Below are 11,880 nucleotides of genomic sequence, written 5' to 3'. Positions count from 1 at the left end.
AAATAACCACTCGTTACAACCGAGGTATGCGGCAAAGCATTTGTGAAGCCACAACACGCACAACCTTGAGGCGGACGGGCTACAACAGCAGAAGACCCCACCGGGTACCACTCATCTCCACTACAAATAGGAAGAAGAGGCTACAATTTGCAAGAGCTCACCAAAATTGGACAGTTGAAGACTGGAAAAATGTCGCCTGGTCTGATGAGTCTCGATTTCTGTTGAGACATTCAGATGGTAGAGTCAGAATTTGGCGTAAACAGAATGAGAACATGGATCCATCATGCCTTGTTACCACTGTGCAGGCTGGTGGTGGTGTAATGGTGTGGGGGATGTTTTCTTGGCACACTTTAGGCCCCTTAGTGCCAATTGGGCATGGTTTAAATGCCACGGCCTACCTGAGCATTGTTTCTGACCATGTCCATCCCTTTATGGCCACCATGTACCCATCCTCTGATGGCTACTTCCAGCAGGATAATGCACCATGTCACAAAGCGCCAATCATTTCAAATTGGTTTCTTGAACATGACAATGAGTTCACTGTACTAAAATGGCCCCCACAGTCACCAGATCTCAACCCAATAGAGCATCTTTGGGATGTGGTGGAACGGGAGCTTCGTGCCCTGGATGTGCATCCCACAAATCTCCATCAACTGCAAGATGCTATCCATCAATATGGGCCAACATTTCTAAAGAATGCTTTCAGCACCTTGTTGAATCAATGCCACGTAGAATTAAGGCAGTTCTGAAGGCGAAAGGGGGTCAAACACAGTATTAGTATGGCGTTCCTAATAATCCTTTAGGTGAGTGTATGTGCCCTGAAGGTAATGATATAGCTACGTGTGAAAACGACACGGTCAAACTACAAAAAGGAGTTTGCTTGGCAATGTTGTTGACTAGCACCCAGCAGCTAGCTTGTTCAGACCATAAAGCTGCCGTTAGCGGCTCGCTGTGCAGTGAGGTGACAGACACTCTTACTCTGCTATATGGCGCCAAATTACTTCATTGATGAAAGATGCGATAATACCGCGTACCACACTGTTGAGTCATAACATATTGCCGCGGTGGAAATTACTTCACCGCATTTGATTTCACAGCATTGAAATAAATCTGCAAGTGTTGTTTCCTTGATGTTCATGAGCTCTTATCTGGTGAGAGAGAACAGCAGAATTTACGTTGTAGTCTAGCAGTCAAGCCAAGCCAACGTACAGTATCTCACAGAAGTGATCCCTCACATTTTAGTAAATATTTGATTCTATCTTTTCATGTGACTACACTGAAGAAATGACACTTTGCTACAATGTAAAGTAGTGAGTGTTCAGCTTGTATAACAGTTTAAATTTGCTGTCCCCTCAAAATAACACATCACACAGCCAGTAATGTCTAAACCGCTGGCAACAAAAGTGAGTACACCCCTAAATTGGGCCCCAAGTGTCAATATTTTGTGTGGCCACCGTTATTTTCCAGCACTGCCTGAACCCTCTTGGGCACGGTTCACTTCTTCACAGGTTGCCACTGGACTAATTCTTCCACAGTTTGTACAAAGGTTCTTGGATTGACATTCACTGGATCTTTCTTTTCTCCCATAGACCACAAACCCCCTTCCTCCTTCCCACCAGCCCTAGATCTTCCCTCTAAACCCCCTCCCCCACCTTTACCCCACTGCCCACCTCCACCACCTCCTCTGCCCAAGGACCTCCCCACCTCTAGCTCCCTGGTTTCCAGCGAAGGCTACCAGAAGCTCCAGTCCATGATGAAGACAGAGGGCTCCTGTTACACTACTGTACCTCAGGCCTGTGCCCCACAGCTGGGCTACCACCACTACCCCCCAGGCACCACGTCCTACCACACTCCCCCACTCTCAGCCTATAGTTACCTGCTGGCACCTCCGCCCCCTTCAGTTATGGGGATGCCTCCTAGTTTGAGTAGTGGGTACCCACCACCAGCAACTGCTGGACACAATCAGCTACCCCCTCCGCTGCCACCTGGGATGCACCCAGTCAGCGGGCTGAGTCGGGGTACGTGGATGAGATGAGTACCACGAAGACGGCAACGGGTTCTGATGAGTTCTGATGGAATGTTTTAAAATTGATATGATTGATATGAAATCAACACAGTAGGCAACTTTGATGGTCTGAACATTTTCACCTTTTCAGTATTCTCAGTTCTTCAAAAAGTCTTCATTACATGATATGGAGGATATGGAGCAGATTCATGCCAATATTCTAAAACTGTATCTTGACACTAAGACTTCATGTTGGTTTTACTTGACTTGGCAGGAGACACACTGAGGATTGTAACATGAATGTCTTCCTCTTCTTTTTTTGCACAACACATTATGTGATATTTTAAAGTAAACAGCATTCATATCTGTTTTAACTCCTGCTCAGATAATCTGTGATTGCCTCATGTCCTGTTTAAATATTGATATGAACACTATGTTGTTATTTTGCCATGTGGGAGCAGTAATCCTCTCATTTTTCAGGTTGGATATTGTTCTGAGTATGACATTTTTGGTGTTTAATAGCCCATATCTGAGGATGAGTTTCAAACTGTTATCTTGTAGCCTATTAAAGAGAGCACTGTAAAAGGCAGCTTTTATCACCAGTTTGATGTTGTTCAGCTCATTGTGTTTTTTTTCTCTGGATAGCGCTTTGCATTGAAGAACCATCAACAACTGGTCTAGTTCAATTCACACAGAAATGTCCCATTTGTCTACTTTTATTGAACTACTTTATAATGGCATTGTTTTGAATTTGTTTTTATTTATAAAGAAACCTCTTTCAGGAACTTACAGTAGGTTGGCATCAACCAAAGTCGGTTTGTATATAAACATTTAATGTTGTGAATACATAAGCACACCCTTCCAAAAATGCTTTGGATGTTTTTTTTTTACTGTAAGAATAAAATAAAGCATTAAGATAAGAAGTGTGTGTAGCTAATTACATTCTTTTAATAATTTGGCTATTAATGTAGTATTACATTCTCTAATAATACGTTGTATAATTGCTATAATAATAATTACAATGGTCTAAAGATCTCTTATGAATCTGTACCTATGTATATATCATTTGAGTGTTGATCTATTTGACATACAGCAGGTAGGTTTTTTTAGCTCAGAGATTCTCAGCACATTTTGTGTGACGTATCCCCACGACTAAAAAGGGTTCTTTTGTGGCATCAACTGTGACGTTACAAATGTGTTCTTTTGAACTGATTCTAAACTGGATTGTATTTATTTATTTATTATTATTTATCTCGATTTGATATCTTGATTCATCTTGATTTTTTAATTTTGATTTATTTAACATCAATAATTATAGACATGTGGTTATTGGTATAATTTCTTGCTATACAAAACATAGCAATCCTGGAATTGGTGATGTTCAGGCTTGGATTTATTACTTATAATTATATAATTTGACTTATCTGCTTGTTTGCATACTATTTTCCGCACACAAAGGGTAGTTGATAGACTGTCCTTTGCTACTGGCTTATAATAGCTGTTAATTATAATTAATGATTAATATAACTATACTTAAACCAAGGATCATCCTCCCAACAATATGTAATCATCATTTGTAGGTGTTCGTTTCCTCCAAGAGACAAATATGTGGATATATTTTATCACCAAATCATAATTAATAATATCACTACATGAGTTAATCGACAGTCTCTCTACGTGAGCTCCCTCGTAACTGCAGAAGTACCCTCTGTGGCCTTCTGAAGTTCAGACTCAGCTGACACTTGACACATGTCAGAATCAGGTTTATTGCCAAGTAGGTTTTCACACACACGGAATTTGCTTTGGTAGTTGGTGCATAACAAGTTAGACAAAAATCGATAAAATTACTTTATTGTAGTGATCTAGAGAGAGAATACATTAAAAGCGTGTCAGACTAGTATCCAGGTGCTAGTCCATGGAGTGATTTGAACACCAATAAAAGGATCTAAAATGTATTCTGCAGCCAATGTCGGGACTTTAAGATCAGATGAGATATCTTTATTGTCTGTCACAGGGTAACAGAACACTTCTTTTGACAAGGCTCAACATTAAAACAGTAATACACATTTAAACCCATCTAGAAACACACACACATTCCAGATAGATCTAAAAGACTGTTAAAAAATTACCATGGACAAAACATTGACATTGTTAAACAGATTAAAGTACTGTGTCTATTTTTGTTTCTTCAGGGTGATGATCACAGAGGGAATAAAATATTTCTTATAGATGTTCCTCCAGACCAGTGGGACTTTGTAATGTCGGCGTAATGGCAGTGACTGGAAGGACTGTGGTAATGGGGTGAACAGGTGAGATGTGTGCTGCTGCATTCTGAATGATCTGTAGCTTAGTTGTAGCTTTCTTAGGTTGACCAGAAAGGAGAGCATTACGGAGTCAAGCCTGCTAGTAATAAAAGCATGCGTTAGTCTGTCAGTCTGTATCTGCCTGGGAGAGAAACAGTTGCACTTTAACAATATTTCTAAGAGTGAGACTGATGTGAGATTCAAAAGTGAAATCAGGCACTAGAATATTTGCCAAGATTTTCTGCTAGGGATTATAAATTAGTACACAGTATCTCTGGATCTTTGCTCTGATAATTAAACTTACAGTCTTATCTTTGTTCAATTACATGATATTCCCAGTGGCAGCTTATAGAGGCTGAACAACAGAAGTCCCAGAATGGAGCTTTGAGGGACTCCACACGTGTTAGCTGAGAAGTGGTCACCAAGGAAACCAAAAAAATGTCCTAAACCAATCTAAAACTGAGCCAGAGAGGCCAACACATTATTGTAATCTGTTAAAAAGGATGTGATGATCGACTATCAGAAGCACAGGCTGTTTAAAAGAAGTGGACGTAGCTGGCATACCGTCACGCATTGGTTTGAAGACTACCATTTTGAAGCCTGGAGTTTGACATTTTGGCCGTTTCCATCTGTTTTTTTTTTAACCAGAATCAACTATAATCAGACAAGAGGAAGAAGCTAGCAAACTAGGTTAGCAATGTGCATCCATAACTTACAATGACAGTCACAATACAGTGATATTAATTGGGATGCTAATTAGTGCTAGCGAAAAACAGGCTTAGACAAAATGTACTTACCAGAGAAAATGGCCGACTCCTTAGTGTGTTTTTTAGTACAGCCGAATGCTGAACAAGGCATCATTAGGCGACCAAAATGTTACAGTTAGTGACTTACTTTCATACATTGGAAACACACATACAGCACGTAAAAACAATTTCACAGCTAGTGAAATGTACACTGTGCGGAGGATATGATTTGCATCTAACCTGATTGACAAGTTGCCGTGGTAGAGACTTGTCAATCACAATGTAGCCACGGCCTAAAGTATACCCTGCTTTATCATCTATTTCCTCCCCTGAAGATTTTAATTTGTATTTAGTGAGGTAATAAATCAAGTGAGAAGTAGGGTAATTTTGTCATAGACTCCACTCTTCAGACCTTGAGGTTGCCACTTAATCAAAAGCAGTATTATGTCTTGAAGTACTAATATTGAGAGTTACTTGTCATCCATGTTCATCGTGTGTGTCATTTTTGCTTTACAACTCATTTCAGCTTCATTCTTTGACATTATTAACGTTTTTCTGGGAATGTATTTCACCTCTTACCTTCTTTAGGTCATGCAGTTCAGCTGCCAAATATTTCAACTTGCAGGTTTTTCAGCAGTGCAGTGCTATGCATTTGGCCTTTAAGATCGTTTGATCTTACAGGTTTTTTTTAGTTGTGAACAACTCTCACACAACACACAGCCCTCAACATCATTAAAATGGCTATTTACTGAAGTATGGAACTGGGATTCTACTACTGTTTTTAGGTCTTTCAGCTGTAGTGATATATTTGTGCCACTAGAAGGCAGTCTAGTCTAACATACAGTGGATAGAAAAAGTCTACACACCCCTGTTAAAATGCCAGGTTCTTATGATGTAAAATAATGAGACAAAGATAAATCATGTCAGAACCTTTTCCACCTTTAATGTGACCTGTAATGTGAATAATTCAATAGAAAAACAAACTGAAATCTTCAAGGGGGAAAAATTAAAAATAAAAACCTTATAATAACCTGGTTGCATAAGTGTGCACACCCTCATATAACTGGGGATGTGGCTGTGTTCAGAATTAACCAATCACATTCAAACTCAGGTTAACTAGAAGTCATTACACACCTGCCATCATTTAAAGTGACTCTGATTAATCACAAATAAAGTTCAGCTGTTCTAGGAGGATTTTCCTGAGATTTTCTTAGTTGCATCTCCGAGCGAAAGCCACGGACCACAGAGAGCTTTCAAAGCATCAGAGAGATCTCATTGTTGAAAGACATAAGTCAGGCGACGGGTACAAAAGAATTTCCAAAGCATTAAATATACCATGGAACACAGTGAAGACAGTCATCATCAAGTGGAGAAAATATGGCATCCCTCAAAAATTGATGAAAAGACGAAAAGAAAAGTGATCATGGAGGCTTCCAAGAGGCCTACAGCAACATTAAAGGAACTGCAGGGATTTCTGGCAAGTACTGGCTGTGTGGTACATGTGACAACTATCTCCCGTATTCTTCATATGAATGGGCTATGGGGTAGGGTGGCAAGACGGAAGCCTTTTCTTACAAAGAAAAACATCCAAGCACGGCTGAAGTTTGCAAAGTCAAAGTCAAATTTATTTATAAAGCACATTTAAAACAACTTCTGCTGACCAAAGTGCTGTACACATGGACAAGATAATAAAATACAATAGAAATATAGAACATTAAAATGGTGGAACGGCCAATGTAACCTGCTTATTCTGTGTTGAAAGCTAAAGAGAACAGGTGTGTTTTTAGCCTGCTTTTAAATTAATCTACAGATTGTGCAGATCTAACATGAAGGGGTAGGCTATTCCACAGCCGTGGTCCTGCCACTGAAAAGGCTCTGTCCCCTCGGGTGGTGAACCTGCTTTTAGGGACACTCAAGAGGAGCTGGTCTGCTGACCTCCTGCTCTGGCAGGATAAGATAAGGTGGCGCAGTATCAGTCAAACATTTAAAAACTATTAATAAAATCTTAAAATGCACTCTAAAAAATATAGGGAGCCAGTGTAATGAGGCCAGCACGGGGGTGATGTGTTCCCTTTTTCTTTTCCCTGTCAGAAGCCGGGCAGCCGCATTTTGTACCCTCTGGAGGCGGCGAAGAGAGCGCCGTTCGAGTCCACAGTACAGCGAATTACAGTAGTCCAGCCGTGATGTCACAAAGGCATGGACTGCTCTCTCCAGGTCTTTCTTAGGGAGATGGGGCTTAATTTTACTCAGTAGTCTTAAATGATAAAAGCTGCTTTTCACCACTGCACTGACCTGCTTGTCAAACTTAAAACCACAGTCAAGATGCACTCCTAAATTTTTTGTGCATGGGTGAGAAAATGAAGCTAATGGGCCAATGGCACTGTCCCAGCCCTTCAGACAGTCTGTTTGCCAAAAGACCACAATTTCAGTTTTGCTTTTATTCAGGCTTAAAAAGTTTGAGTCCATCCAGGACACAACCTCCTTAAGAAAATCCTGTAGAGTTTTGATTGCAGAAAAATCATTTGTGCTCAGTGCGAGTTAGACTTGCAAAAACAAACATCAGGTCCCTCAAAAGCATGTGGGAAAATGTGTTATGGTCTGATGAAACCAAGGTAGAACTTTTTGGACATAATTCCAAAAGGTATATTTGGCGCAAAAACAACACTGCACATCACCCAAGGAACAGCATACCCACAGTGAAGCATGGTGGTGGCAGAATCATGCTTTTGGGGCTGTTTCTCTTCAGCTTTAGTCAGGGTGGAGGGAATTATGAACAGTTCCAAATACCAGGCAGTTTTGGCACAAAACCTTCAGGCGTCGGTTAGAAAGATGAAGAGGAAGTCCACCTTTCAGCACGACAACGACCCATAGCACACATCCAAATCCACAAAAGTATGGCTTCACCAGAAGAAGATTAATGTTCTGGAACGGCCCAGCCAGAGCCCAGACCTGAATCCAACTGAACATCTGTGGGGTGATCTGAAGAGGGCTGTGCACAGGCGACGTCCTCGCAATCTGACAGATTTGGAGCGCTTTTGCAAAGAAGACTGGGCAAATATTGCCACGTCAAGATGTGCCATGCTAATAGACTCCTACCCAAAAAGACTGACTGCTGTAATAAAATCAAAAGGTGCTTCAACAAAGTATTAGTCTAAGGGTGTGCACACTTATGCAATTGAGGGGTTTTATTGTTCATTTTTCCCCCTCGAAGATTTCAATTTGTTTTTCAATTGAAGTGTTCACATTATAGGTCACATTAAAGGTTGAAAAAGTTCTGACATGATTTATCTTTGTCTCATTATTTTACATCATAAGAACCTGGCATTTTAACAGGGGTGTGTAGACTTTTTCTGTCCACTGTAAATTACACTACATTTAGCTTTTACATGCACCTAGTCCACATAGCAGACATTTCCAAGTCATTTTTTATTTCGAATATAGCTAAATGTTCCTGCTGCTTGTTGGTTGTAGTTAATGTGGACAATTTATCAAATGAGTCACATTCTTGTAATCATCAAGAATCAGTCATTTTAGGGTGGAATCGGGTAAATGTCTAAACTAGAAAATGACTGGCAAATATTGTACCGCAAGGCAAAGAACCATAAGCTCATGAATACTAAAGATCTGAATAATTCATGTTTACCATCAGTCACAGACAACAACACAGATTTACAAAGTATACTTACATTTTATTTCAAAATCTTCTAAAGGTTTGTTAATTTCTTTCACATCATATACTGCTAAAATACATTTCGGCTACATACAGCTTATTCAACAAATATAAAGGCCTGCTACTCCATGGAAACCTATTGGAAATATGTATTTATAACAGCACATGTCTTTCTCTAAAATGACACAGAGAAATATTTCAGCACTAGATCTAAGTCAATGACAGAGTAAGCAGTGCATATGTATGTCGCCATAAGAAAATATTTTATTTTGTTCAACATGTTTTAAAAACATAACCTGGGTCTCTTAACAATTATGCACATATTGTGCATCATATTGTACAGATGCAATACAACGGCTAGTTTAGGTGAAGACCTATAATTTGGGTTTGTTACCAAATACAAGTCACCAGCTACATTCAGATTTTTGAAGAACGCTCATACTCAAACACATTCACTAAATGCACACACTCTCTTATCCAACAAAAAAGTTTTTTTAAGGGAAAGACCCACATTAGCATTATGTGTTCAACTCTCATGAGATTTCCCACTGTATTTGTAGACGAAAATAATTTTGTACCAAAGTGAGAATAAACAAAAAGGTTTGCAGCTTGTAACTTCATTTATGACTCCTACAGAAAGTGTAATACATGACTGTACAGTATATAGGGAGATTATTCTGAAAAGTTCAATCTGACGACTTTCTGTTGAATTGAAGAAACAGTGTATATTGTTAAGATCCCTAATTATGGTAGGTAGAACTCAAGTATTCAAAAGTTCAATATCCAGGCTAGCTTCTGTTAGCTAGGTATTTTAGAGGTTAGTTAATTAGATAGTGTGTAGTCTGCTTTTCTTTTGTCATGTACACTCAAAATGGTCATGGTGGGAGTGGGGAGACCAAACTGTAGAGCCAAGTCACCTGAAAAATGAGTTTGCTTAGAACTGAAAAATATAAAAATAGACAATATCATGATCCTTTTTTTTATTTGAACAAATAACATTGTCATAGACACTTACAAAGCTAAGCAAGGCAAAATGTACTTACTTAATATCCTGTTTTGGCCTTGTTCCATCAAAATCGATTCACCTTCCAACAACTTCTAAGCTGCCTTACACACAACATCTTCTGTATTCAAATCGTACAAACAGAAAATTATATGATATTGTAGTTTCAGGAGTTGCAGTGACTGCAATGTGCACTCACTTGTCCTCATAGTTGGGTTGCCAGGTTTGCAGAATAACCCTGAACAAAACCCAGATAACAGTTGGATGATTTGGTGGCTAATTGGCTCCAACAAACATATTCAGTTTTGATGGAGGCTTACTTTTTCTCCTGCTTCCAGTCTAACCTAGTCTTACCATACCTTGGTCCTATCTCTGTACTGACGAACAGATATGAAGTTATCAGCCTTCTAATCTTACTGTGGTAGGACAGCACAACTTTCCCAAGAAGTCAGCGTGTCCCTTAAAGCATCTCACAGTAGTCTCAAGTTAAAGCAGTTCCCAAGGAAGAGAGACGCGTGACGCAAAATCAGCTCTTTGATCAAATTGTTGTTGTCACAGAGAAGTACTGGTAGCAGGGTTGGCATTGTGTGCTCAGTATTTAGGCTAATAGTGTAAAGCTGCTGCTAGTCAAATCCACCAAACCACACACCATGCACACTATACTGGACACAAAAAGCAAAGAGCTACCGGTCTTCATTACATAATGGAAACATATGCAGCTGGTTCGTCCAGTGGGTGCATTGTTTGTCCCTTCACCTGTGTATCTGCTGACTCTATGAGCCCAATTTGAAATGTCGGAATCAATTTGAATCAAAATCTTTTATTGGAGCACTGACCATTGTTGACACAACCTTAAAAACACCGTACAGTGTTCTGTGGTTTGAGACTAAAATAGAGGAAAGTCTGAAATATTAACATTTCATGTCCTCATTTACATACCGTGTGTTTTTGTGGCGTTCCTCAAAACAGGAATTTCCATTGCTTTGTAAATGTAGGTACATAAGGTGTGAAACCAGAGCCAGCAGTGTTCATGCATACGTGTAATTCCGCTGTTTAAATATAAGTGTCAAAAGAAGAAGATAAATGAACTTCTGTCCATTGTGTGTTTATAGGATAACTCGCATATGTCATCCTTCAACAGGCTGATCGATGAAGGTGAAGGCTGCGAGTCCAATTGCAGAAAGTTTCTGTGGTTCCCGGGTTTGATGGTCAACGTCAGTCCTTATAAGACTGTTTAAAGTCTCACTGTGCATTTACACTGTAAACGACACAGTCATTATGTCCCGTCCATGAATTCCCAGGAAATGAAATAAAGGTTTTGATGTCAAGCGCTGTTAACTCCTCGATCGACTGAAGGTGAATATCGAAGCAGACTGTGAAAATGCAAGGCTTCCAGCGTAAACAGAGGCTCCTGCAGGGCCGATCGGTCGCTGTGTGAACGCATGGTTATTGAATTACGAGTGGAGAAGCCAATGCAGAAGTGCCTAGAGCTGCACTTCTTCTAATGACCGCTACAAACACTGCCTGAAATGAAGTCAATTTTAAAAACATCTCTCTTCACACTCTGTCACACTTTTTTATATGTCTAGGTGGTAATTCTGACAATTATTAAACCATTTAGGAGCTATTAAGGATTAAAGTAAGCTTTTCTGGTCGTCTTGGCCTGATAGGCCAACCCAGGCTTTTATGAGGCTGGCTTTTATGTGTCCATCTGCACCGAAGTCGTGACTGCCAGAGTCTTCCAGTGTTGGCATTTCAGTACTATGTCCTGGTACGCTGAGCTGCACATCCATTATGACTCAGTTCAGTTCAGACTGAGGAGGCTGTTTGACAGCCAACAGAGCAAATCCTACACTGAAAAGCTTCCAGTCCAAACTAATAGTGCAGGTTTGCTGGGACCACTGGTGACTTCACTCGGTGTCTGACAACTATAAAGGTGCTTTAAAGTGGTTGCCTGAAAGCTGATGTCGGACGGAAGGCTTGGAGCCGGCAGCATCACCCAGCTTTCTCCAAACCACCTGAGAGGGAGGAACGGCACAGTGTCAGACAGAAGTGAAGAAGTGGGATCATTCTTAGAAAGTCAGCTATAGGAAACACCTTATAACATACAGTGGAATGTACCAAAACAAGTGTTACAAAAACAGGTCAACATT

The 11,880-nt window shown here is 40.1% G+C and overlaps 2 protein-coding genes across 3 annotated transcripts in view; one reads left to right on the top strand and one right to left on the bottom strand.

Annotated features, from left to right (window-relative positions):
• Nucleotides 1–1,477: 1,477 nt before the first annotated feature.
• Nucleotides 1,478–2,610, top strand: LOC123979456 (cyclin-K-like; the record flags this gene model as incomplete). The annotated part of the gene is made up of 1 exon (XM_046063378.1): nt 1,478–2,610. A coding segment is annotated over one exon (558 nt), but the record flags the coding sequence as incomplete, so codon positions are not given.
• Nucleotides 2,611–8,722: 6,112 nt separating this feature from the next.
• The window catches only part of ccdc85ca (coiled-coil domain containing 85C, a), a 480,744-nt gene continuing 477,586 nt past the window's right edge, over nt 8,723–11,880 (bottom strand). For both annotated transcript variants that reach the window (XM_046062891.1, XM_046062892.1), the window contains one exon: nt 8,723–11,745. In XM_046062891.1, coding sequence (XP_045918847.1) covers nt 11,656–11,745 — 90 coding nt within the window. In that variant the 3' untranslated portion in view covers nt 8,723–11,655. The remainder of the gene's footprint in view (nt 11,746–11,880) is intronic.

This window comes from Micropterus dolomieu, linkage group LG11 (genome assembly GCF_021292245.1).
Source record: "Micropterus dolomieu isolate WLL.071019.BEF.003 ecotype Adirondacks linkage group LG11, ASM2129224v1, whole genome shotgun sequence".
Lineage (NCBI taxonomy): Eukaryota > Metazoa > Chordata > Actinopteri > Centrarchiformes > Centrarchidae > Micropterus > Micropterus dolomieu.
This window is presented reverse-complemented; position numbering and strand designations above follow the sequence as displayed.